The sequence below is a fragment of the Gymnoscopelus microlampas genome (genome assembly GCF_963454915.1).
Source record: "Gymnoscopelus microlampas genome assembly, chromosome: 7".
In the NCBI taxonomy this organism is placed as follows: Eukaryota; Metazoa; Chordata; class Actinopteri; order Myctophiformes; family Myctophidae; genus Gymnoscopelus; species Gymnoscopelus microlampas.
Genome location: NC_139944.1, coordinates 46,351,421 through 46,379,194, shown reverse-complemented (window position 1 = coordinate 46,379,194; position 27,774 = coordinate 46,351,421). Strand labels below are relative to the sequence as shown.

Sequence of the window (27,774 nt, the reverse complement as noted above, 5' to 3'; positions counted from 1 at the left end):
AGGGATTGTCATATAGCCACAGAGGGAGGAGGGGTCGATGGAAGAGTGGAGTTTGGGGAGGGAGGTACAGAAGGAAAAGGAGTGGCTTTTGTAGATAGCTGCCCTTTCTACCCGACTAAACCCTCTCAGTGGCGGATCAGGAGGGAAAATAGAGAAACAAACCAGACGTGCCGAGATACAGAGGGGGTGAAACGAAGACGAGAGAGTTGACCATCATACCTACACGTTTCTCTCAGGTATGTAATAGCATGGGGCAGACAATATGATCCTCAGAAGATAAGAAGAGAAAAAACCCTCAGATCATTTAGATTTAAGCCATGTCCCTCTAAAGGGAGTCATTATAGGCCATGAGATCTGTGGGTTTTAAACTTTTTATGAGTGTATTAGTAAAAACTGATAGTGAAACTGAATGCTTTGAGAAAGTTGGCCAAAAAGGGCGTGTACACAATGGCAAACTTGATTTACATGATAACGGCTGAATGTAATGTTGCCATGTTGCAATCAGCCGGGGCCTGGCATACTGTCATGGAATATGTGTAATTTACATTGAATAGTTGCTGCAAAAGATCATGTCAGATGCTGCTTCTATTATTTGGGTCAGCTTTGTTGCTGCACAATATTATTGAGGAATTCTGTGTAAACAGTTCTCAGTGTCCAATGAGTGATTTCTTCCTATGTCTCATATCCTGTGTGTGTATGTGTATGTGTATGTGTGTGTGTGTGTGTGTGTGTGTGTGTGTGTGTGTGTGTGTGTGTGTGTGTGTGTGTGTGTGTGTGTGTGTGTGTGTGTGTGTGTGTGTGTGTGTGTGTGCGCGTGCGCGTGCGCGTGCGCGTGCGCGTGCGTGTGCGTGTGCGTGTGCGTGTGTGTGTGTGTGTGTGTGCGTGCGTGCTTGCATGCGTGTGCGTGTGAATTTGTTAGTTTACAGAGGCATGGCATCAGCAGCTCCACCAAAGCGGATGGTATCCTCAGTCTTCATCACTTTAGCATCTCCGTGCCGTGCTACTGTGACACAGCAGCAGCACGCACTCCAGACTCACAATGCCCCTGAGAGAGATGTGCAGCACACTGCGGTGCGAGTCCAGCCAAGCGACAGTGTCCACACACAAAGGCGCAAGAAAGAGAGCTCTTCCTCTGAGTCCGGCAGCAGCACAGACAGTGTTGGTCTTACTCATCCAGCTCCCCAGGACAAACCCTCAGATTCCAAACCTGCAGTCACCCATCCAAGACTCAGTCTGGCAGACACAGACCAACAGAGGGACAAAGTGCACAGAGGCTCTGACGGTAAAATGGAACAAATCATCTTGATGACGAATACTAAATTAAATAATAAATAAAAAATCTGATTTTGGTTGCTCTTCTCTCTTCAACAGAGGTCTTTCCCCTATCTCCCTCGCTGCCCTTATCGGTGGGAACGGCACTCTCTGAAGAATCGGCACCTCCATTGTCCCCTACTCTTCAAGAGGCTCCCTCACTCCCTCTGTACACAAGCCAGTCACCACCTTACAACAAACAGGTATGCATGGGTCTTGGCTGCAATGATGCTAAAAATAAAATCACATCAGCAATCTTCTTGCCTTTTATGTAGATTTTGTAGCTTACACACTGTAGTAGTACAACTTTCACAAACGCTGCATCATCTCCCAAAGCGGTTATGGGGACTCATCTGCAGAACAGATTACTTGAGGGAAACACAGCTGCCTTTTAGATATGATTGGATGACACGAAAACACATTGTAACCCAAATGCTCCTTTTCTTGAGAAAACAGGATGTTTTCAAACTGTTGACCTCTCTGTGAGTAACTTGACTTCTTGTGGCCTCCATTACAGCTTGATCTCACTGTAGAAATAATGAAAACACAGACCAATAAAGCTGACTGAGTAAAAGCAGAAGGCTTGGATTCCTGTAGCCTTTCCCGTTCTTGGTCAGAGGGGAATTTATGTATTTTACTAAAAGCGCTCACAATAGATGGGGGCCCCTTCAATAAAATGAGCTGTGTTCCATCTCTGTCCAGTAAGAGAATAGAAAGGAAATACTTACAGATCTGCACATAATATATCCCCATTTCAATGAGTATAACATTTTGAATTCTTTGTAGTTTGTGATTTCTGTGCGTTACGAATATATATAGATAACGTTGAATATGGTGATAGTGTCTGTTTAAGTGTTAGCATGTGTTGGAAAAGTATTTCTAAATCCAGATATTAGCAGATAGTCTAGATGTTGGCAGATAGCACTGCCTCTTCAGTGCTTCATTTCTTGAATTGGAGAATGAGTGAGTTGAAATACTGTTACAAATCTGTGCAGTGATCCCTCAAAACTCTTAATGCTCACAGTGCCCAGTCCACAGTCATAGTTTTTACATTTTATAATTTTGTTTGGTATGAACTTATATCGGCAGTTACCTACATTCAAGCCAGAGCCAAGAACACCATCTAGTGGGGGTGTTCAAGATGAACAGTCCCAGGGGAGCTGCAACAGTCACCAGGAGATGAGTCCAGAGAGTAATGGTAAAATAAAGTATATTTATCACTACAGGGCTAAGCAATTCATTTTACAGTACATAAAGCCCGTTAAATTTAACGTTTGTGTACTTTCCAGAGGTGTGTGGCTTCTGTCGGAAGACTGTGGCTCTTAATGAACCTGCAGTAGAAGCGTTAAACAGAACGTATCATGACAGTTGCTTCCAGTGCAGGCAGTGCCATGTTCCACTGGCTGGTAAATTGTACTATAATAAGGCAGGAATCCCACTCTGTGAGGACTGCTACCAGGTATGTATCAGCTTCAAGTTCCTTAAATTTGGGATTAGTCTGATTTACATGGCATGCAACATTTAGTTACACTCATAACACCAACATGGTTGCATATACTCACACGTGTCGTGTAGGCACACACGTTTGAATTATAGCAATACATTTAAAATCACCAATTAAATTATTTCCACATAAGATTCAAATATAACAGAGATTTTAAAAGATGTATATCAATCAATCGTAATGTCTCTATCTCTCCCTCAGGCCAGTTTGGAACTTTGCTGGGCTTGTGGTGAAGTAATCAAAGATCATGTGATCCGTGCACTGGAACGAACATACCATCCACCTTGCTTTACCTGTGCAACATGCAGTCAACAAATTGGAGAGCAAAGATTTGCTCAGGGAGAAGTGGGAGAGGTGTACTGCCTCCAGGACTACTATAGGTAAAATGGTCCAGTCTGAAAAATCTGGTTTGATACCAAAGAAAATATTGCCACACAGTTACCTCACGTTAGCTACATGTTTCATGCATTATAAGCTAAAAACAGCTGAATAATGGCAAATTGTGTTGCATTTATAAAGGAGTAGCCCGTTAAGTTTGATCATAGATCTTAAAATAATATTCTCTTTGTCCACAAACTTTGACATGCAGGAAATACGCCCCACAGTGCAGTGCCTGCAACCAACTAATCATTCCAAGAGCAGATGGTATTGATAGCTACACTGTAGAATGCCTGGGACGCTCCTTCCATGAGGAGTGCTATCGTTGTGAGGTGGGCATACTGTGCAGAAAAAAACAGACATGCATTTGCACATGCACTCGTGGACACCACTAAATAAATGATTGCTAAGCCACTACACACAATACAATTCTCTGTATTTCATGTTGTCTGCAGATTTGTGATATCCAGCTCTCTCCTGACCCAAATGACTATGGCTGCTATCCCTTGGATGGAAGGGTGCTGTGCAAATCTTGCCACCTGTCCTTGGTCTCTGCCCAGCACTGACATTGTCCTTGGAACGCACGACAAGATGACCAATGGAAAAGTGGCATTAGGCCTGGTTCTGGAAGATGAGACACTTGCCTCATCCATCTCAAAGATAGAGATTGTGAATGTCACAACATTCCTTTGCCAATAGCATCATTTGTAGATGATTATTTTCATGATAGTAAAACATAGCCCTTCAATGGGCATTTTATACTTCTTTCATACTTGATATTTTTGCACTCTTTAATACACTACAAAATGCACCAAAGATATTTATATAAAAAAATATATAACAATGCAAAAACACTATGGTAAGTATTCTTTCTTCTTATTTGCCCAATTTTGAAAATATCCACCACCTCAATCAATATATTATTTTAAATTAGAAAGTAAACTAATATATTTTATTTGGAGTCTGGCAATAATTGGCATAATTACATTGGGTTGCGGTGTACTACACAAACAGAAATAATCAGTTTATAAGAAAGACTGCAGTATTAATCTTTAAGTCATCTTTACATGACTGTAACTGAGAACTCATTTCAAACTCACTTCTCTGTTAAAAAATAATACTGTGATAGAGTACCACATTGTATTATTGTAAAGAGAAGATCCAATGCAGCCTTTCATCATACTTGTTGCCAGAGAACTTGATTAGGTTGAAGTGGGGCAGAGACCAAATGAGCTGTTTACACAATGCATACAATCCTGTGTGCTTTTCACAAAACCTTGTCAAATGTAAGATTTTATATTGCGTTTTCTGGCTTCAAAATGAAACTTTGTAATTAGTCTTTTGAAAAATAGCAAGAAGATATTCACAGTCAATACAATATTATATATTTAAAAATGCTATAATATAATTTTTTGTTGTGTTTTCATTAATTGGAACACTGGGAACAAGGCCCTAGATTTTCTTTTCACTAATTAATAAAAGACATATAAATGTTTCATTACGATATCACAGTCATATTCAGACGATTCGGAAACTAAATTGACAGTTGAATTATTTATGTTTTGTATTTTGAAAAGACTCATATTATTCTTTCATGTATACCTACCAATGCTTATTAAAACAAGACAGCGTCTAATAATGGAGTGGCTTCCCTGTGCAAAGTTACTACGTATGCAGTTTGTGAGCACCAATGTTGGGCTAATGTTTTAACCTGAGCTTGCATACACATCACCAATGTTGTACTAACATGTTCATGAGCTTCAGCCTAAATTTTAAAATGTCAATTGAAAAAATGTCTTCAGTGTAGCGGGAGAGTTACTTTCCTTCATTCTTTTACATTGGGCAGCTACAGTGATATTCATATATCTTGAACAACCTGCTTGGCCAGGAGAGATATTACGCTTTGAGCTTCATGCAATACCCCTCCGACCACAGGATCTACATTTTGCATTATAAGAGCATGCATGGAGAGTGGAGACCTACCTGCTCCAACCACTGCATTTGTGTTATATTGTAATAACATACTCTACCATACAGATCAAATAACATTGTATTACATTAAAAAAGTTATGAATTGCAGCTTTAACATCTAATGGCTTTTTGTATGTACCTCATGCTATTCCTTACTGTGACAGCACAGTGCACTGGGTAACATTTTTAGTTTTTGTCTGTCTGTCTGTCTGTCTGTCTACAAAGTAGCAGGGGGTGCTGCTACTTTGTCTACAAAGTAGCTCAACAACACACAGCTCTAGATTGCCTTGTTTCATTCATCATACTAACACTCCACGGATCAGCATGTAGCAGAGGATTTATTGCATGTTAAAATACTTCAGTGGGCAAAATCAGCATATTTTAATGGCAGATAGGCTATGAGTATGAGTGAAGGCAATTTGTAGAATTATTGTGGCCAAGTACTGAATCCTGCTGACAAGTTTCAATAGCCTGCATATGCCACAGTAAACAGATCATTTTGTTTGGATAGTGTAGAGATTGCTTCCACTGTGTAGGCCTATAGGTCTGGAAAATAGAATCAGCTCATATAGGCTCATCATTTCACTCTACTTAGCATACATTCAAAGCCAACCAGCAACTACTTCAAAATGTTTTAAAGGTCAACATGACATGGGTTTACTGTTCATGTCACATCGGCAAATGTTATACCCAGAAATGTTGCTATGGGACATACTGTCCTTGTCTGTGCTAATAATAGGTGACTTTTCGAGAGACAGGAGGTCAACCCTCACAACTCACACAATTACTGCCCCTTTGCTTTGTAGGGCAATGATGAGGAGAGAAAGAAAATTCAAAAATATGTTCACATTTAGTAATGCTGCATATCAGCAGTGATCCTCAAAATGAGGTAGTTCCACTTGTTAATACGTATCACAAGTGGAACAGAATGATCACTATATAGGTGTCACTATATCATATTCATTACACTGCATTATAACGGCTGTGATCACTATTAAGCCATTTTTTGTCAAGGTATAGGCTAGTGCCTTGGTCAAATGTGTATTCAAAGGTCTTCTTTTCACGGTCTATTTTTTATTTATATCAAACTCATTGTAGCAACCCAACGGGCACAGATTTAACACAAGCCCCGGGTGATGTGATGTCTCAGTTTTGTTGTGAGTGACTATCATATGGCAGCAGTGGTCATCATCAAGAATGCCAACTAATGTATTAACGCAGACATATTAACCACCATATTGACTGCAAACAAACCTGCTACTACTTTATTGTTAACCCCCCCCCCAGCTATCATAAAACAGAATTACATTCCTTGAAGTAGTATTGTTGTTGCCAATATAACGAAACGCGCACATGTTCACACACAATTCACAAGTACGCGCAAATTCACGGCAAATGGGAAATCCACCCAGGAGGAGCTAGCAGACGCCGTCGCCGTCGTGCACGTAGCGTAGCGCAGCTCCAACGAGTGAGTGTGCACCGCTCACACACACATACACATCCCCAATAGATTGCATTGAACCAGGGAACGAACAGCTAGATCAGCGGCCAGGCCGAGGCCGCCGCAGCGCACGGCAGCAGGACAGCACAATTTGACGGAATCTCTCGTCGTCGCTCATTTTGTGAGTGAGCGAGGCGGGGACCTCCTGACCGACCGACCGACCGACCCGGCGAGCGTCCAAACGTGCACAGAGCATATCATATGTGTAGGACGGGGGGAAGTGGAGCGCAAGAAAGAAGATGGTCCGGGAAACCAGACACCTTTGGGTCGGGAATTTACCCGAACATGTCCGAGAGGACAAGATCGTGGAACATTTTAAACGGTAAGGGTTTTTGGTTTGGTTTGACGTTTAAACGAACGTTACGCAAGAAGACGAGCGAGGAGGGAGCTTTTTTTTTTGACGAGGCAGGCAGGCAGGCGGCAGCGCGCGCTACGTCCAAATACCCGACGACAGGCTAATTTATACAGACTTTGTCGCGCGAGCGTGTCGTTCGGTTGAGAAAAGGACGTGTTTTCAACGGGGGAAAGTGTCGACGAGAGTCGCGTCGACACTTTTTCCAGCTGCAAACGCGTCCTTTTTAGCAATCGAATGAGTCGCATACACATGAGTATAAACAAAGTGTAACGCTAGCCGAGTTGGTGTTAGCTATAGCATCATGCCCAGGGAGCTAACAACCAACCAACAACCAACCAGAGGCCTGTTGACGTTTGTGCCATGTTGTTTAATATGAGACTGTTACATGAGTATTTAAAAATGATAACCCCGTGCGGCACTAAAACACTCACACTGGTGTGTTTTGGGGGTTTCACAATGTGAGGCGAACTTTAGCCCATGTTTGCCTCCATTCACCACCATAACACCAACCATACCAACCATTTTGTTGAAGACGTTTCCCATGTTCACACAGAGTGACTCCCCCTGTTAGCCTGTTAGCTTGACTCACTGCTTGTGTAAATGGTTGCTGAATATGTTAAAGGTATGCCGTTACGTATGCGTGAAATGTATGTGCATGTTTATGGGTTAGTTCGAAAATCGTTCGTAAAAGCAGCTAGTGAACCATTAGGCTGTGTTAGTTTCAACGCCTATTATTTAACTTAACAGTAGTTGACTGACGTCAGTAGCTATACCGCCACTAGCAAGGCTAATGAACACTGTTTCGTGTACTACGGATCAGATAAACCTGACATGTTATGACTCAAAACTTCGTGAATATCGCTGTTGATTGTGAAATTGTGATCAATGTAAACGTCCTACGTCTCCCGGGTCGTAGGCTACACTTAATTACACATCATAAGTGAAAGCCCTCACTTGAACTCCCAACTTGCTAACGTTAAATAGCCAAGTACAGCACTGCTAAGGCCGCTGGCTGGTGCTGCTCGTGCAACAGATCAACAAACAGCTCCAACAGTACTGCACACAACTAAACTAACAATCCAATATGTGTAGCTTTTATTACAGTAATAATCACACTGCTACATTAACACCAGTCTGCGGGGCACTGTTGTACGTGTCACATATTGACATTTGACACTATGGTGGGTCCCGGAAGGACGACCAACTAATGGTTACTGTATTAGTGTTAACTGCATTATTTGGAACTTGTGGTCAGGAATGTAAAATAATAAATGGGATGCAATAGAACAGTTGTTCACTGTGGTGTGGCTGGAAACTTTAGTAAACGTTATACTGGATGTACTCACTCACAATCAGCAACAGCACATGTTATAGTATGAATTTTTGGTGCTTTTATACATTTTGTAATGTCATTGTTGTTTATTTTCAGGTATGGGCGTGTGGAGAGTGTCAAAGTTCTGCGGAAGCGGGGGTCAGAGGGCGGTGTGGCAGCCTTTGTGGATTTTGTGGATATCAAAAGTGCTCAGAAGGCTCACAATGCTGTCAACAAGATGGGAGACAGGGACCTCCGAACTGACTACAATGAACCTGGGTCAGTCCCTAGCGCTGTTCGGGGTCTCGAAGACGCCTCGCCCGCAAGCAGTCGAGAGGTTTCAGGATTCTCTAGGGGGACAGTTGGTCCAGTGTTTGGCCCCCCGGTGTCCCTTCACACCAGAGAGGGACGTTATGAACGGAGAATAGATGGGTAAGTGGACACGGTCTCCCCTTTTAGGTATAGGGGAATCTAGCAGATGAATGTTATCCCACTAAATCATAATGACAAAGTTGGGTTAGAAAACAGGAATATATGCCGCAGGGTGTAGCAGAAAGGTAATCTAGGGATTGTTCCACTTTCCATCCCAGTCGACTCGCCTCACTCATGGGATCTAAGTAAAAATTATAGTGCATATTCTGCATAAATATCATTCGGTAAGGTAACTATCTTTCAAGGTTTGGCTTCACGTTTGGATATTACATCTATGAGGAATATCCCAGTGAGTTGGATTTATTACATTTTGTGGGAATATATCCTGGTGAGTTTTTTTTGGTGGAGTTGTTTTTCTTCTTTTTTTCTGAAGCATGGGATCTAACCTGGGATCGCTGGAACCTGGAAGTAAATCATGTCTACCAAAGGATTAAATATGACTTCTATATCCTATATTTAAGCAGGTAGGGTGATTAATGTATGGACCTCAGATCTCTGGGGACAGAATTATTTCTCATCTCAGCACCATTCAATGGATGGCCTACTTTTTGTCAAAAAAACTTGCATCTCTGGATACGCACTCTTTTGGATGTAAGTAATGTAATGTTATGGATTCAAGAAGATCCCACTGACTAGATTTAGTAAGGGCCCAATAGTGCTTAAATAGGCAATCTAAAGCATTGTATGACAATATTAATATTTTCCTTTTCATATAAATATGGAGATTGCAAAGAAGAATTTGCAAGAATATGGATAATCAAATTTGAGATTTTTTTTATTCATGAATTGAAGACAGGTCCATACTCTGCTGTTTGGATGTACCGTCTTGGAAGTAAGCAGTACGATACCTCTTTTTGGATGTACGGAATGGACCATAGTTTGGATAGGTGTAACTTCCATTCCTTTGGATTACTCTTCTCAAGTGTGGATGTAGCTGTCGGGCCTCAATATCTGGGGTGAAGATCTGAAAAACACTTGCTTGCAGAGAACTGAGATCTACTTTTTCAAAGCGATTCAAATGCAACTATTCATCTGAAGATTGTTTTTGCTAAAACCTAGAGGGTGAAGCATGGCAGTCCATACAGTACATTTTATAGGATCCATAATACTACGGAATGTATGCCATGGCCATAGGCAGGATTATGTTACACTGAAGACCATACAGGTTTTTTTTTAAAAACGTATTTGTTCATTTGAATTTGCAAGCTTGTGTACTATTTAACTGTATCTGCATTCTCCAGAAGAGGAATAACCTTTTTTGAATGTGAAACATAGCAATTTGAAGCAGAAGACCAGACTGACCAAGATGGATATATTTTTTGTCGATTGAACATTTATTGATCATGCCAATTGGAATGTGCAGAAATGGCTTTAAGATGAATTCATCTTTTTTTTTTTTTTTTTACTCATGTTTATATATTTAAGATCATTTGTGGCTGTGTTTTTACACATCGTGAAATCCATTAAGAGATCCATGTCTTTGATTTTGTTTTCCCTTTTTCCATCCAATGAAGAAATTAAGTAGCCTAATTGTGGATTACACATCAACAACCCACTGGCTTGGTACTCTACACGACATTCGACAATTGCGCACGGTACATTTCAATGGAACAGTATTTTTTCCTAATTAGATAAAAAGATTTTTCCCTTTTTGTTTTTCATTCGGGCTGTCACAAATCTCACCACCTAGATTGTATTTGGATTAGGTTCGGTAACTTCTTTACAAAAAGGTTGGTATTTGTTCTGCCCTCTGCATCTCTCTTTCCCTAACCTTTGTACCGTGTCTCATTTTCCTATGTTTTGCACTGCTTTTAGAAAGAAAGGTGACTGACTATTTTGAATCAGAATGTTTCTTGGGAATCATTCTGTCAGTGGCTTTAATTCTGAGCTCAATATCTCACTCTCTCTCTCTCTTTCTCTGTCTCTCTGTCTCTCTCTGTCTCTCTCCCACTTGCTTTTGCCCAGCATAAAATTACTATAAATAAAATCAATATTAGTATTATATCAGTCAGTCAAATACAATACTTATTGTTGTATTTTTTTTACTTGTCATTTTGAGGCCAGGTCAAAATCATTTTCATATTTAATAATTGGCTGAGAAGAATATTCATTTGAAACCCATAATATACTATTTTGCCTATATAGAACATTTGTATATACGTACATAATATCGGGATAAAAATTGCAGGACAGTTATATTACTACTTATGACTTAAACTTGTTTTAACAGTGTGCTTAACTGGCTACTGTCTCTCTTTATGTGAGAGAAGCGAGCACCAGCGAATTAGGCTTATTTTCTGTCAAGACAAAACCACTGTATTTGACATATGTCCCTCATTCTGGCTTTGGAATAGGAATAAATGCCTCAAACCATTCATTCTACATCATAGTACTAGAATTGGGCAATCATTTTGTTGATTCAAGTTATTGCTTTTCACTCAGCACCTGACCAACACGTGGTGTGGATGTGCAAGTCTTAGCTTACTTTTCATCCATTCACATTATTGTCACGGGCTTCCACAATGTCCCTTTTTAGAAATGAAACTCAAAATCCTGCAAAAGCCATACATTCTAATGAAAATATCATGCAGGCTCATATCATATAGTACTTAATATCATACAGTGTCAGTTTTCTTCTGATCAGATACCCCATTTTGCAAAAGAAAACAGTCTTAGGAAGAACCACCAAGCCTACCTTTATTTTCTTTTCAGGATGCTGTGGGACCTTTCATTAACTATTCACAATAGTTTTCTTCAAAATAATTAGGTGATCAGCGTGTCAAAGACTTGTATTGCCCTTTAAACCACTGATAAGTTACTTATTTGATCAATTTCCCTCTGTTTTTGGCCGGCTCCATGATGAATTTCTGATTTTGGAGGAGTACTTTAAGAATACTGCATTTTTTTAATTTCACTGTTGCGTAGGGTGCAATGTATCTCTTAGTATATGTTTTCTGTGTAACCGTTTGATTAAAATAACTCTTGCTCTCCCATTTCCCCCTCAAACCTGTTCTTGTTTTACAGTAGCTCAGAAAGCCGGGAACGTGCATATGATCACAGCCCCTATGGACACCATGATCGCAGTGGATCTTTTGACAGACACCGTCAATACAATGCTGATTATTACCGTGACCGTTCCATGTTTGCTGCTGCTGGCCCTGGGAGCAGTACTATGGCTGCAAGCTTTGATGCATCAGACCCACATTTTGAGTCCAGAATTCGTGGCGACCCCTTCACTCTTACAAGTGCTGCACGCCGTGAGCTCTATAGGGATGACAGAGGGCGGCGTGTTGACAGAACTTACCATCACCGTCGCAGCCGATCGTCTCATTCCTCACAGTCTCGCCATCCCTCTCCACAACGGACCACAGGACAAACCCCCAAAGCTCCCCACTCCCCAAAAAGAGCTCCTCCGTCGCCTGGGAGAGGCCCACGTTCTCGGTCCCACAGCAGGTCCTCGAGCTCTGATTCAGTCAGCAGCAGCAGCAGCACGGGCAGTGGCAGGTGAGACATGTTATGTTTCGTTAAGTGCTTATCGTGACCTCATACCGGATTACTGAATGCTTTTTTTCATGAGGAGAAGCCATGTTTTGATCACAAATCCTATTGACTGTTGTGCTTATGTTTTGGCACGTTTGTCTGTTTGGCAGCAGTGATTCAAATAGCAGTTCAAGTGATGGGTCCCGTGCACGGTCTGTGCAGTCGTCTGCTACACATGTAGCTCCCCAGTCAGGCATGACGATGGATGGAGATGAGCCACGCAGAAGCTTTGGAATTAGGGTGCAAAACCTACCAGTGCGCTCCACAGGTCAGTTAATGAACATATATAACATTTTGACTTAAGCGTTAAATCTATCCATTTGTCGTAAATTAGAGCCCACACACACAAATATGTGTCAATCATCTGACCACTTGGTTTGCTTTCCAAATAATAATAATAACAGCTAATAATGGTAACTAATTCTATTGTCAATGACATTGGTACTCACTTGACAGGGAAGTCATCATTTGAGCCGCAATAGTTTGATTTCTGTTATATCAGAAGTTTGAGTGCGCAATTCTAGACAATTACCCAACTTAACGAGAATCAGTACAGCCAGAATAATGGCCTTGTGGGGTAAAGTCATTGTTGAGTCATCTACAGTGTTATAAGATCACAGTCAAGTCACACCAATGTACAAACTGCAACTGACAATGGGACTTCATTATCATCACTGACAGAACATTTAAGTCAGTAAAACTGAGAGAAAAACTTTGAGAGAAAAAAGAAGAGAAACTAAAATAAACATTGGGTGCAACTGGTGCATGAACATTACCCATATCTTCAGCAGGCTAAAAAACCTTTCAGGAAATGCATGTTTGGAAAGGGAACATTTCCACAGGGTCATACCTTATTCATGAGATCACTAGTGAATGTGTTTTATTACTGAACTCTGCAGCCATCATTGCCGTCCATTTTTAATGCATGCCTTTTTGATTTTTTACATTGCAGACAGATTGCAGAATGATTAACATTACAGACAGATTGCAGAATGATTAACATTACAGACAGATTGCAGAATGATTAAGCCTTCATATGTTTTCTTCCAGACACAAGTTTAAAAGATGGACTCTTCCATGAATTCAAGAAACATGGGAAAGTAACATCGGTGCAAATTCATGGGGCCACAGAAGACCGGTACGGCTTGGTGTTCTTCAGACAGCAGGAAGATCAAGAAAAAGCCCTGACGGTCTCCAAAGGAAAGCTATTCTTTGGCATGCTCATTGAGGTCACCGCCTGGAATGGCCCTGGTAAGCGTAAGTTTTTTTGCACTGTGTGTGCTTGTGAAAAAAAGATCAGCAAATTGTCATCTATTGGTTTCACTCATATTAATAAAGACATTCCTCCCATCAGAAACCGAAAGTGAAAATGAGTTTAGACCTTTGGATGGACGAATAGATGAGTTCCACCCCAAGGCCACAAGGACACTGTTTATAGGCAACCTTGAGAAGACCACTAGTTATCAACAACTACTGGATATATTTCAGCGCTTTGGCGAAATTGTGGTACGTTACCATGGGATAAGAGTAAAGTAAATGAATGGACTTCAAATGTAAGCGTGAACTTAATCGTCTTGCCCTTTTCTCCTCAGGACATTGACATCAAGAAAGTAAATGGAGTTCCACAATATGCTTTTGTACAGTACTCTGATATTGCCAGTGTCTGCAAAGCAATCAAAAAGATGGATGGAGAATATCTGGGAAGCAACAGACTAAAGGTGGTGTTTTGTTTTCAGTGGCAAATCATTATCAAGATCTGCATGTCCTTAATCAAATTGTCACTCTATAACAACTATATATGTTCTCTCCTTTTAGCTTGGCTTTGGGAAGAGTATGCCCACAACATGTGTTTGGTTAGACGGTTTGGCTTCCAACATTACAGAGCAGTACCTCACTCGGCATTTCTGCCGCTATGGACATGTAGTCAAGGTTAGTATATTTTATTTCTATTAGCCAAAGGGCTTTCTATTTTTGAAGTTGATTGTGCAAGACCTTTCTAATTACAAATTGAATATGTCCTTTTGGATAGGTTGTGTTTGACAGATTGAAAGGGATGGCTCTCATCCAGTACAACAACACAGACTTTGCTCAGGCGGCTGTCAGGGAGACCAAAGGCTGGAAGATTGGGGGCAATAAAATAAAGGTAAAGAACAAAAACAAATCATTGCATAATCTTTATAATATATTGTAATCTTACTTTACCTAATCAATGTTTTCTCTCAAAAGGTGGATTTTGCCAGTCAAGAGAGTCAGATGGCATTCTATAGGGCTATGCAGTCATCGGGACAAGACATTAGAGACTTCTATGAAATTCCTCCTGAAAGACGGTAAAGTGCCAATTTCTGTATTAACATTGCTGGCCCTAACTAAAACATTATACAACATCAGAATTATTAAATCATTATGTCAACTAATTAATTGGTCTGTTTATCCCCCAAATTATAAAAGTTATTTGTATGAATTTCCCTTGCTTTACAAATGACAGTAGTCTTACAAATGAATTGCAATAATGTGAATTTGTTTAATTAGCTGAAGCCCCAATCACTGAAAGCCTTGTATTGTTAAGGTTTTAGGTTGTATGATCCTACATATTTGAAAACAAAGGTACTTAATGTGCTTCTCTCTTTCTTCCCTCTGTTGTTACAGAGAGGAACGCAGACCTCCATACCATGAATTTCCAGCAGAAAGAGCTTTCTATGAGAATGTACGAACCCCTGGCATCTATCCAGAAGAGCCTCGTAGGGAATATCCTGCTCGCAGCAGAGAACGTTTTCCTGAGCTGGAACATTATCAGGGGGAGCACTTTGACCCACGTTACCATGAGGACCCCAGAGAGTACAGGGATTATAGAGATCCCTTTGAGCAGGACATTCGGAAGTACACGTACATTCAGAGGGAGCGAGAAAGGGAACGGGAGCGGTTTGAGGCTGACCGTGGCAGGTGGAGCCCCTCCCATCCGCGGCGACCTATTACTCCCGCCGTCTCCCCTTCGCCATCTGAGCGAGCCCCTAGAGACTCTGAACGAAGGGTGTATAGCCAGTCATCCGAGCGAAGTGGCAGTGTCAGCTCACTCTCGCCGCCACACTTTGACAAATCGGACAAAACCCCACTGGAACACTCGAGCTCGAAGAGTGACAAGACAGATAAAAACAGTCAAGGTGAGCGTGTGGCAGGTACTGAGAAAAGCAAGCGTGCGCGGCGAAAGGAGAAGGGTGACAAAGACAAAGGAGAGAAGATTAAATCGAGGAAAGGAAAGGGGCAGTCCCCTTCCACCCTACAACCACCTGAAACGGAGCTGGAAGCTGGTTTTGATGGAGGTTCTGTCAGGGGAAAGTTGTCAGATCAAGATGGCCATGAGAGGCAAAGGTATAAGGCGGAGAGCGACCCGGTCACTGCAGATCCAATGTCAGCCCTTCACCTTGACACTATAAAAATTGAAAGATCTGAAATGGGAAAAGGTGACAGTTTAGAAATGGATGGGAAAAGTCGAAGTAAGAAACACCAAAAGGGAGATATTGGAAATGAAGTTAAAGACTCATTGTTGGAGTCCGATCGCCTCGCTGCAAGAAAAAGGCGATTTGCTGATGCCAGTGGGAGAACTATCCGAGCAAAGAGAAGCAGGCTTGAAGAGGAAGATGGCAATCAACCTCCAGATTTGGGATCTAGTGCTGCATACCTGAAAGATCTAGATGGTGAAAAACAGCAGAAAGATTCTCAGCGTAGAGATGCAAGGTTCAAAACTGAAAAGGGTGCGTTTCCTGGCACACAGAAGGATGGACAGGAAGAGTTGAGGGTTAAGAGAGAGCCATCAGACGGACCCATAGACTCACTGGAGTCAAAACGCCACCCAGCACATAATTCATCCAGAAGGTATTCAAATGATGGGAATATCGACCATGGTGGTGTAAGAGATCAAGAACATCATGGTGCAGGAAAATATAGTGCTCATACAGCTGACTTCGACAAAAGTGATAAGGACAGGGAAGACCATGTAGATATTGATCTGTCTCAGAGTTACCGCAAGCAAATGGAGCTAAATAGAAAGCTCCACCAGCAGCAGCAGCAGGAGTCTGACAAATCAGAAAAGACTGGAAGCCCTCAAGGAAGTGAAACTGAAGATTTCGAGCACCGTAGTCTCATCCATGAAGTCGGCAAGCCACCTGAAGATGTCACTGACCATTTCCCATCTTTTAAACTAAAAAAACTAGACCCGTTTGACACTGAAGTAGGTGCCAAGAGGGAGCGTGTCTACAGGAGCTTTAGACAAAAGAGTGAGGATCCTGATTGGAACAACACTGCCTCTCCTGGACATCAACATTATCCTCACCTTGGAGAGGATGAATTTGTTGACCATTCTCTTCAGAAAGAGTTTGCTAGGCATGATGACAAAATGCACTCAGACCTTGAGGCATCAGTTAAACGGACACACATGACACAGATTAGCAAGCCAAATACTCCATTGCTTGGCTCTGACGAAGACCACAACAAACGATGGGAGAGTAGAGTCAAGCAGCAAGACTTGTTACCTGACCTAAACTTCTCCAGACATTTGGGGAAGAATATCCACAATCGCAAGCGTTTGGAGTATGGTATTTGGCATGACTTGGAACCTGGCGAAGTAAGATCAGACTCTGAGGAGGACAGAGAAAACAAACCTCACTCCCCGATGCCTTCCACTTCTATACCTTTCACTGAGAGGCCAAGGGCGGACAGGTTTTCAGATCCCAAATTAGCACACCTTGAGAGGTACAAATTCAACTCCTTTACACTTGACCAGAACATCACACCAGATACAAAGGCTTTGTTGGAACGTGCAAAATCCCTCTCCTCATCCAGGGAAGACAACTGGTCATTTTTAGACTATGATACCCACTTTGCAAGTTTTCGCAACAGAAAAGATGTTGAGAAGGTAGAAGTGGCACCAAGACCTATGCCGTCTTGGTACATGAAGAAGAAAAAGATTAGAAGTGGATCTGAAGACAAACTTGAGGACAGAAAGGAGGAGCCCAAGCCAGAAGAACAGGAACGCAGAGAGCTTTTTGCTTCCCGCTTCCTTCACAGTTCCATCTTTGAGCAAGATTCAAGGCGACTCCAACATCTTGAACGCTTGCATGTGGACCCTGACCATGGGCAGAGTCAGCAAATGGGTCAACAAGGGGCAGCAGATGGCCAGCTTGACTCTGAGTCAGTTGTCCTCTTTCATAGTCGTTTTCTGGATATTACACGACTTCAACAACAGAAAGTATTAAAAGAGCAGCCGCAACAAGAAGAAAAAGGGGGAGAGCAGATGCTGGCAGATGAAGAAAATCAAGTTGAAAAGGCATCAGATTCAGAACAACATGATTCACCATCTCCTAGAATTTCAGAACTTCCAATGGAGCCAGAAATAAAACCCATTAGCCCGGCAGAGGAGCCAGTTTCTGAACCTCCCCTGGTGCCCAGTTTTGTTGCCCAGCCCTTGCCCAAGGAGATGTCCCCACAAGAGAAATGTGTTGTGTCAAGTCCTTCCCCTGAGCCACTGCTAAATGCATCGACAAAAAAGGGAGAAACAAAAGAAGAAAATGAGCATCTTGTTGTACCCCCAACCCCCCCACCAACTGATTCTGGTTGTATATATGTAGCACCTCCAGAGCCTGTTTATCCAATCGGTAGAGGTAAAGTATCTCCCCCTGAAGGGAGAACTGATATTATTGAAGATATTAAACCTCTTAATAAAGAACAAACATGTAATAGTGATGCTCAAGAAGAGTTTGTGAGCAGTTCTGAACCAGAGCTTGATCCAGAGCCAACACAAGAATTAAATGAAGCCACAAGTTCCACAACACCCACCACGATGGAGGAGATGGACGTCTTAAAGAAGGACGACCATTACACTTACAAAGCAGTACCAGAACCTGAAGGGGAAAAGAAACTTAAAGCACAGGTGCCTATAGATAATGACACAAATGAGGAGCCAGCCTCACCGCCGCATAAAGAACAAAGAACAAAAGAGCAAAAGAACAAAAAGAATAAACAATCCCCTGTTCCAGTTGCTGCAGCCCCTGTCATTTCAGCCTCTACCTCTGAAAAACAAGCCACGCGTAAGAGTGAACGCACAAAACGTGGGTCATCCCCAAGAGCAGAGTCATTGAAGGTCAGTTCAGAGTCCAAATCCACAGGCAAGTCTCCCATTCATGTCACAGACTCTGATGTCACAGAGCAGAGCATATCAGTGGGGCGAGCAAGGCGCCGAAATGTCAAATCTGTATATGCCACGCCTGTTGAAGATGATGACCCGAAGCGGACTGGAAAAGACCTGACTGAGTCACCACGCTCGGCACGAAAGCGTGGTGTAGATAAAGATGCTGCCCCACAACAAAATGTGGAGCAGGATTCGACTGTACCGACTGTACCGACTGTACCAGTCTCCAACTCGAGACGAGGCCGGCCTCCAAAAAAACGCAGACAGGGTGAAGATGGTTCAACAGCTCGAGGGGAAAAATCTAAAGTGGACACTAAAGATGTGGACTCGAATGAATCAGAAAGTGAACAAATTCCTAGAGTGTCAAAAGGCAAACATTCTCCTCCTGCCAACTTAAAGGGACCAGGACCAGGTCGAAAGGGGGATAAAACAGAACAGTCTGAAGATGAACAGGAAATGGAATTTACAGATGAAGACAACGTCACTCTGGAGGATTCAAATCCATGTAAAGGTGACCCCTCAATTAAAGTTGAACCCAATAAAGAAGACGAAGATAAGCATCAAGTAGCAGACAATAAGCATCAAGTAGCAGAAACATTTCAAAGAGAGACCGAAAAAGAGAAAAGCGTGCCGATTGAGGAAAGGGCTTGTGAAGGTAAAACAAGTGATATAGAGTCACCATCTTTGGACGAGAAATCCCCTGTGGAGAAAGAAAAGATTGGCAGAGGAAAATCCAAGTTAACACGGACCCCCAAGTCTCCAGTCCTCAAGAACCTCAAAATCAGACTTAATGTCACAGAGGTTAAAGAGCTTCTTCAATTAGGAGAGGAAGACCTTGGGATTCAAGAGGAGAGTTCCAAAATGGTTAGACCCGATCAAATATCGGAGACTACTAAAATGGCATCTGGCAAAGAAGACAAGGAAGAAGATACAGCAGATGACAGCCAGCCTCTGGATGCACCCAAAAGCTTATTCACCCAAGAGCTTGAATTGGTGCAGGCTGTGGAGAATATTGCTAAACTTACAGATCCATCCCTGCCAGCAGAGCCATCTATTCCACCTACTCCACCACCTCCACCGCCACCCGAGGCTGAGATTAAATGTGACGCAGAGGAAGAAAAACCATCTAATCCTGCAAGTGAGACAGAACTCATGGCTGCTATTGATTCCATCACCGCTGAGGATATGCCTGCAGCTACACCCCAAGCACCCCCAGTAACCAGTGGAGACGTAGATTCAGAACCAGAGTTGCAAGTCGTTATTGAGCCAATCAAGGAGGATGAACCTGAAACGGATGCATCTAACATAACAGAGGGGCCTCTCTTCCCTGCTACACCAAAGAAAGGTGCCAAGGGAAGAGCTAAAACACCTAAACGTTCTAAAAGCCAAAGACCAGGCAAAAAGGACTCAAAGGAAGCCAAGTCATTGCCTGAGGAATCCTCAGCTCCATCAGATAGCACACTCTCCAACATAAAGAGTCCTTCAGAGGCAGCTCCAGCAGCAGCAGCAGCAGCTGTCATTACTGCTACTACATGGAAGCCAGAACCTGAGCCTTTGACCATCAAGGCCACAGATATAAACACAGAGTCAAAATCATCTCCCGAAGAGCAACATCAACATCTTAGACCTATCTGTCCTCAGTCCAAGAGTCCCACCTATCCAAAACCTCAGCAGGTACCACCACCTGAGTGCATCTCTCCTTCCTTGTCCCCACCTCTCAGCCAGGCAATTATCAGGCCCCTTCAGTCAGGTAGAATACCTGTTTCCCCACCAGACTGGCTCAACCAATCTAAAGATACAGGAGTTCCTTCTTCACCTGTCTTACCAGTCACATCTTTGGAAACCCAGCCTTTATCTTCCGAAAATGACAACACAGATACTGATCATAACACCAGTGACCTACGGCAAATTCTTATGAAACACAAAAACGTTTCACTGCCAGGCAGTATTTCTGTTCCTAGTAATCTGTCTACCACTCGAGATCAACACCTGTCTGACGGTAATACTCCATCAGCTGTTGTGCCAAATAAGTCACCACTATCAGAAAGTAGAATGCCAACTCATTCAGTTCAGCCCATTGTCCGATCTCCAGCCTCACTGCCATCTCCTGAGACAAAGTCTGTGATCTCTGTTATTGCATCCACTGCTACTTCCGTTATCAGTCGTGTTTGTAATCCCCCTGACCCCGAAGAGAAGGCATCCATGACGGCTGCAAATCCATGCTTGGATATGGCTCTTCCCAAACAGGCCTATCGGCCCAGTATTGATGAGAGTGGATCATACCATGGGCCAACTGTTGGAGAAGAGGGTGGAAGTGCTGGGCGCTTCCTTGTTGAGAGCTCCACTCTTAGCACCGGCTCTAGCCCAGGTCTGAGGGTGAATACTTCTGAAGGCGTGGTAGTATTAAGCCACTCTGGACAGAAAACTGAGGGACCGCAGCGGATCAGTGCAAAGATCAGCCAGATCCCACAAGCAACAGCAGTCGACATGGAATCTCAGCAGTTGGTTTCCATGCCCCAGATTAAACAGGAGTTGTACACACACACTCAATCGGGGACCGCAAAGGGGCCTCCTTCACAGATGGACCATGGGCATTCTGGCAAGACACAGTTAGCCTCATCATCTATTAAACAAGAAAGCACAGGTTTGGAGAAGATGGACTCACCGTACCAGTCTGGAGCCCAAGGTGTAGTGAAGCGTCTTCAACAAGGAGTGGGAAACCAGCAAGTAATGGGTTACCATCATTCAGAATACATGTTAATGAAACATCAAAAGAAAGTGGAAAGTGGTGATCCTCACGGTGCAGATGGTGCTAAATCATCTTGGACCTCTGCCATCAGTCCGGCGATAAGTCCCCACTTACCCTCTCCACCTGGCAACCATGTAGGTTTTGGTTCAGGTGCTGCTGGTGACAGAACTGCATCTCACCTCGGCGCAGTCAAGCAGGAACCACGTTCCCCCCGGAAGTCGGGGCATCCGCATTCTCCATTCGCTAAAGTGTCCTCACCCATCGGTTCCTCGTCCCCTAAGGGCATCCCAGTGATGTTACCTTCTGGCCTGCCTGCTATGCAACAGTATGTGTCCGGTGTGCATCACGGAGAACAGTCGGTTATCATGCCTCCCCACAGTGCTCATGGAAGCATAGGGAGGATGTCTCCCCACCGTGTTAGCCAAATGGGGCACCTCGTTCAGGGTGACGTTCGGGTCAATACCCCGCCGCTCTCTGTGATGAATTTTGGGATGCACAGTGAGCCTCATGCCTCTCCCTGGCCCGGCTCCTTACAACAGCGTCCAACTTCACCGCAGGCCGTCAGCAGGGACATGGTTCTCAAGGTTAATCCCAGTTCCGTAAGGAGCCACGAGGCAGAGCAGGATGAAACGCGGCGCTTCCCGACTCTCCAGGCTGCCGGGCGACAATCTGCCACGCAGCTGAAAGCAGAGACTATGCAGTCGGATTCCCGCGCGTCACTGCGCAGCGGTCTACAGATGGATCCATACATGGCACAAAGAGATATGCGTGTGCTCTTACACCAACAGGGCGATCGCACAGCTGCAGATCCACACGCTGGACACATCCAAGAGTCCCTTCCCCCCCAATCATCGACATCTTCCAACATCCCTTTATCCTTGTCACCGAGACCCCACGTGTTGACAAAAGCTATGTCTGAGAAGGATGTTGCCAAGCCACTGGAGGGAAAAAGGTCCCATTCTCCTCTTGGCAAGGATGGAATAATGAACATACGAACACCCGGTCCTGCCATGGCTTCTCCCCAGAGAGTTCAGCTAATGCCACCAGGACCTAGCGGGGCCTTCCCAGAGTATTCAGGGATGTACACAAACCCAAGGAGCATCCATTCTCAGATCACAGAGACGTCTCCTGTTGGACTCAACCAGCCCCCACTGAGCATCACACCAGTCATGGTGAGTTTATACCTTACAGCTGTGTACTGTACTGTACTGTACTGTAGGGCTGCAACTATCCATTATCTTTTCAGCGATTATTCAATCGATTACTTTTTCTATTAATCAAATAATCGATAAATGATGTTTTTTATATAATTTAAAAGATAATTTAGTTACGTATCAATGAATGAACATGAAAAAAATCTCATTGATGTGAGTTTTTTTAATAATAGACTAAATCAATTAGACTGCTTAACCACTTAAACCCTATTTGATACTGTTGTACATCAGTGTCGTGCAAAAATAGACGATCTACAAGTTCAGTTTGTAGAGCTGCCTTTTTAATCAATTATCTTATTATAATTGATTATAATCAATTGATTTGCTTGAGTTTCTGTTGCACCCCTACTATAGTGCCACAATGCTTCAGAAACAATTGGATTGTGACCTAGTATATAACGTTTTATTCTGGTCCTTAGGGTGCAGACCATCAAGTAAAAACTGACGGCAAGATGACCCAACCTGTCAACATGGTGCAGCTGCTCACTGTAAGATTAGATTTCATAGGGAAATGTGGGGCAATGGAAATGAGGAAATAAGTGTTCAGTGGACTCTGTTGGCATTATTATTAATTGATTTTCCTTTTCTCCATTTTGAACAGAAATATCCTATTGTGTGGCAAGGCCTGCTGGCATTAAAGAATGACACGGCTGCAGTCCAGCTGCATTTTGTCTGTGGCAACAAGGCTCTGGCTCATCGATCACTGCCTCTACAAGAGGGAGGAGCATTGCTACGAATTGTCCAGAGAATGAGACTAGAGGCATCCCAGCTGGAGAGTGTGGCCAGAAGAATGACGGTTTGTTTCTCTAGTCATTTGGGCTGTATAGTGCAGTGGTTCTCAAAGTGGGGTCCGGGGACCCCCAGGGGTCCTTGAGGGAGTTTGAGCGGGAGTCCCCAGCTAAATGATAGATGGTTAGGAACCAGATGGGCCCTTATGGGTTTGTAACTCTGAGTGTACAAATGGAACCAAATGGACGGGTCCATTTGGTTCCATTTGCACACTCTCAGAGTTAAGTTAATATTGATTTTACAATATAAATTGGGGTTCCTAGAAAGTCTAGAAATGCCATTAAATGGGGTCCGTAGTAGCCTGATTATCAGACTGAAGCTGCGTGGAGCTTCAGTCTGTCCACTCAGAGAGTGGGCGGGGTCTATGGTCTGGAACCAGGCTAGGTCCGTAGCCTAATGCATGTCAAACTGGGGGACCTTGAAATTAAAATGGTTGAGAATCACTGCTAGATCCGCATCTTCTCATATGGCGGTCCCTGGCATATCTTTTCAAATGGGGGTCCGCGGGCTAATAAGTGTCAATTTGGGGGTCCTTCACATGAAAGAGTTTGAGAACCACTGGTATAGTCAACCGTAACCTTGAAACATTTCTCACTATGTAGAACTCTAAAGTTAGCTAACATAATTTTGTTTCTATTCCAGGGGGACACTGATTTCTGTCTCCTCCTAGCTCTGCCATGTGGACGAGACCAAGACGACGTCCTAAATCAGACGCAGGCTCTGAGGACTGCGTTCATTAACTACTTGCAGGCAAAGTTGGCTGCTGGTATCATAAACATCCCTAACCCAGGTTCCAATCAGGTGTGTCTCTTGTTGGTACATGTTATGTTATTCAATGTTTTATTTTTGACAGCTTCTTTTGCATGTTTTTTCCCCTCATGCCCAACATAATGATTGTTGTGTTGATTGTTTGGCAAGGATGAACATGAAAACCTGATGGTTTAATACCATAGATTTAAAACTTACTTTCATATATAGCGTTCCTGTTTACTTAGGTAATGCAGGACTAACAAATGCTCTGAAGCTAAATATTTGAGGTTTCTTTAAAATCATGTCTAAAGCCTGATCTACTACACACAGAGAAAATGGATCTATAGCCGCATTCAGCTTGAAGGGCATCAATAACCTCCTAATTTGCAATTCCTTCCTCCTTCGTTATGTTATGATCAACTTTCTTAAAAATCCCTCAGGCCTTCCTCAGAATCAAGAAATGAGCATCCTTCTGTCTATAAACTATTTAATGCTCATTGTCGTCAGGCATGTGAGCAGAAGTTGTTTTGGGGAGCGCTCATTTTACATCAATCAACGTCCTTTATATAACCAGTTTTGATAGTGCACATATGTGTAAAATGGACCTTGAGTCGTGGAAAATGAGTGTCCCCAAAACTACTTCATTTGGAATTCAGCTCACACGCTGGTGATAATGACCACACAGGTAATGCACGTATTTATGATATTATATATAATAAACGGCAAAAGAAAGTTGCTCAGATGACAACAGTGTATTTTTGTGAAACAAAGGCTTGAGACTAGGATAACCCAAGCTGTCTCTATCTCACAAAGAGGGCTGTCAATGGAAGCAATTGCAACTTAGACGTCATGGATACACGTTCCTTGCGGGTAGCAGATCTAGAAGCTCACAACACACTGCAACACATTGGCCACTGTTACATGGACAGTTGTATTCGGAATGAATACACTTCTATTCGGAATGAATGAATGGATGAATTCATTCCGAATAGATTTGCTCATGTAAACACCCCAATTGGAATAGAATATTCCATTCCAGTCTGACCCGAATGCATTTTCATTCGGAATAGGAGGGGTGGTATAGACCGTTTGAATCGGGTTAAATCAATCGGAATTGACCATGTAAACACTTTATTCCAAACGCTCCTGTCTGTTTGGAATACATGCATTCCTTTGCGCATGTCCGTGCTTAGTAGGGCTGTCAGAATTGTCCAAAAATGACCTATCAAATCTCTAATTCGGCCACGGTTGGTGCTGAGAAGCGCTCGCTCCTGCGGGATAAAATTAATGATTCTAATAGCGTCATTTAATAAGCCTGTAATGGTTAAGCCCAGACTTGTCCAGGAGAACGGACGCTCCGAGGATTGCTGGCCTAGGCTACACTTATATGGATCTTTTTCTAAACAGGTATTTTAGTCCTCAGTTTTTAAAAGAATCCCTGGCCACATGACAAAGATTTTTCTTTTAAATCCCTGTCCACACGTAAACGCAGAAACGCATTGATCAGCATGCAAGTTTCAATTTTAAATCAGATTTTTTTTTTTTTTAATTTTATATATGAGGGGCCAAATACATATACATTTTAATCGCATGTTAAGGCCCAATACTACAATAGCTGCATTATTTTAATAGCATACGTGAACAAAAATAAATGAAAACAACATTATTAGGGCGCAACTGCAGCGAAAACAGATGAGTCTTCATCAATTCATTACATGGGCAGCCGGAACGGTCGTCCCAAAACACCCCGCCCCACGCACCTTTTGAGCGGGCCATCCACGGCTGCTCCATGGTGGCTGGATTTTGACCCGGGGCCATTGTGTTTTAGGGCGACAGACCCGTTATATTATACCTCTATGGACAGACCCCGCGTGCGCACCGCGCGCTACTCGGCGCAGAAAGAGGGTTTTTCGTCACAGTGAATGAGTTACAGCATGTTTCAAAGCTTTTTCATAGAAAAACGTGAAAACGTGACACTCGGCATAATGAAAACGTGACACTCGGCATAATGAGTAGCTTATACTTTCTACTTAAGTATATTTTGATGCCAATACTTTTGTACTTTTGCCCCCCCCCCCATTTATTATTATAATGACCATGAGCGGTCCGGTGTTTAAGTATTATTATTTATTATTATAATGACCATGTGCGAATGCGCGATGACATCATCGTACGGTACCTACATGAGAAATGTGACAAATACTATAGGCTAGTCTACGTTTAACCGTGTCTGGTACCAATACAAAAAAAGAAACTGGTCTGAACTTGTAGATCTGCTACTTTTGAAACTGCGATGACAAAGGAACACAGGCTTGCACCGCATACAACGCTGCCTGGTACGACCGATAGACCTCCGCCGCGGAGGCACAAGGGGGCTATTGCCTCCTCCCATGCCCACCAGGGGAAGCTCTGCTCCGGGTAGTGGCCCCTGGTCCATGCCCGGGCGTAGGCGGGAACCACTTTGCGCATGTCAAAAGTTATATTCTGAATGAATGCTTTGGTCATGTAAACGAGGAATACTTTTATTCAGGTCCCATGTAAACAGGTGAGTGGATCAGATTCCTCTATTCAGAATGAGTCCATTCGGAATGAATTCATTCTGAATGAATACATGATGGTCCATGTAACAGTGGCCATTGTGAGCTTGTAGATCGCTTAGTTTCTTTGTGCGACGCCTGCGCATAACTAAGTATAAATCACCCGTAACTGGATGGACTTTTTTTTTGTTTCCCCAGCCTGCTTACGTGCTGCAGATTTTCCCACCATGCGAGTTTTCGGAAAGCCACCTGACCCAGCTAGCTCCTGACCTCCTCAACCGGATCTCTACTATCTCGCCCCACCTAATGATTGTCATTACCTCTGTGTAATCTTCACGGCTGGGAACTGACTCAAACATGGACGTTTTTCATGATGAGCCTCAGGAAAAGAGGAATAACAAATTTTGTTTTTTTTCTGGACACAGTGGACATGTGTGGGAAACATCCTATCAAATATTTTACTTTTCCCATATCTTTTTTTTTTTTGGTCACCAGGCCAGAACTCTGTGCAGTCTTATTTGACCATTTCTCTGCTGTATTTGTATTTATTGCGGGAGTTTTATTTTTGTCTTGAGATACTCTGAAGAAAAACAAAATCTGGAAGAAGAATGAGTGACTGGGTGGCCTTTTTTCTTTTCTCTTTTTAATGATTAATTTTGTCATTCAGTTCTTCACAAGAAAGGATCATGGAAGCTGGTGTTCTACAATGGCTAAATTGACATTTCATTATGTACATTAACTACACACTTCCGTGTCTAGCCTTTCCTTTAGAAGAGGAATAATTACCTTCTAAAACTTTGAGATCTTGTAGAGAGGACCATGTCAGTTTAACAACTCCTTTAATTCCACCAGCTCAACTGTTTCATTGTCACACACTACTGAAGCAGTTAAAGCTCTTGCACCTGCCTTTGCATTAAACAAGCTACAGTGTGACTTGGGAGTTTTGGAATACTGGACTTTGTAAATATTTTAAATATTTAAAACTTTGACAATGGAACTTGGGACAACTTGATACCAAGATATTTCAACCCATGGAAATACGGGACTGTGAGGTATGGAAATATGAGATGGAAAATCCTTGACTTTTTGGGTGTAAATACTTGTAACAAAGCAGGTTGGCAAACTGCGGAGTTTGCTGATGGCACTTCACATTTTATAACTCAAATAAAAAAAAAAAATCCAGAAAACTTGAACATTAAAGTCATCTTTATTTGCTGTATGTTTGTAATTTAGAAAATTGTCAGCTCTTT

The 27,774-nt window shown here is 42.8% G+C and overlaps 2 protein-coding genes across 6 annotated transcripts; both read left to right on the top strand.

The window, feature by feature from the left end:
- The first annotated feature begins 52 nt into the window (after window positions 1–52).
- On the top strand, window positions 53–4,836 carry fblim1 (filamin binding LIM protein 1). Its single transcript, XM_084062062.1, has 8 exons — window positions 53–236; window positions 920–1,282; window positions 1,372–1,514; window positions 2,401–2,509; window positions 2,601–2,770; window positions 3,017–3,195; window positions 3,405–3,525; window positions 3,649–4,836. Exons 2-8 carry the CDS (start codon window positions 931–933, stop codon window positions 3,757–3,759), a joined length of 1,185 nt encoding a protein of 394 aa, XP_083918188.1. The 5' UTR covers window positions 53–236; window positions 920–930; the 3' UTR covers window positions 3,760–4,836.
- A 1,783-nt stretch (window positions 4,837–6,619) lies between these two features.
- Window positions 6,620–27,746, top strand: LOC311048758 (msx2-interacting protein). Of its 5 annotated transcripts, none has more exons than XM_084062032.1 (15): window positions 6,620–6,987; window positions 8,450–8,764; window positions 11,789–12,268; window positions 12,418–12,572; window positions 13,355–13,555; window positions 13,659–13,810; window positions 13,897–14,022; window positions 14,120–14,233; window positions 14,334–14,447; window positions 14,531–14,631; window positions 14,951–22,406; window positions 22,868–22,936; window positions 23,050–23,244; window positions 23,880–24,038; window positions 26,723–27,746. In XM_084062032.1, the coding sequence occupies exons 1-15, from the start codon at window positions 6,905–6,907 to the stop codon at window positions 26,852–26,854; spliced, it is 9,852 nt and encodes a 3,283-aa protein (XP_083918158.1). In that variant the 5' UTR covers window positions 6,620–6,904; the 3' UTR covers window positions 26,855–27,746. The 5 variants fall into 5 exon arrangements, with proteins under 5 accessions (XP_083918158.1, XP_083918156.1, XP_083918155.1 ...); XM_084062030.1 differs by having other exon boundaries at window positions 13,355–13,561; XM_084062029.1 differs by having other exon boundaries at window positions 12,415–12,572; window positions 13,355–13,561.
- Window positions 27,747–27,774: the final 28 nt, after the last annotated feature.

What these genes read in the sequence shown, in the direction of transcription:
- LOC311048758 (XM_084062029.1), top strand. Translation starts at nt 6,905, where the DNA reads ATGGTCCGGGAAACCAGACACCTTTGGGTCGGGAATTTACCCGAACAT. An exon ending in TTGGGGGCAATAAAATAAAG is followed by an intron (nt 14,448 to 14,530) that starts GTAAAGAACAAA and finishes TTCTCTCAAAAG; the next exon opens with GTGGATTTTGCCAGTCAAGA. An exon ending in CTAACCCAGGTTCCAATCAG is followed by an intron (nt 24,039 to 26,722) that starts GTGTGTCTCTTG and finishes TTGTTTCCCCAG; the next exon opens with CCTGCTTACGTGCTGCAGAT.
- fblim1 (XM_084062062.1), top strand. Translation starts at nt 931, where the DNA reads ATGGCATCAGCAGCTCCACCAAAGCGGATGGTATCCTCAGTCTTCATC. An exon ending in GATGAGTCCAGAGAGTAATG is followed by an intron (nt 2,510 to 2,600) that starts GTAAAATAAAGT and finishes TGTACTTTCCAG; the next exon opens with AGGTGTGTGGCTTCTGTCGG. An exon ending in AGGAGTGCTATCGTTGTGAG is followed by an intron (nt 3,526 to 3,648) that starts GTGGGCATACTG and finishes TGTTGTCTGCAG; the next exon opens with ATTTGTGATATCCAGCTCTC.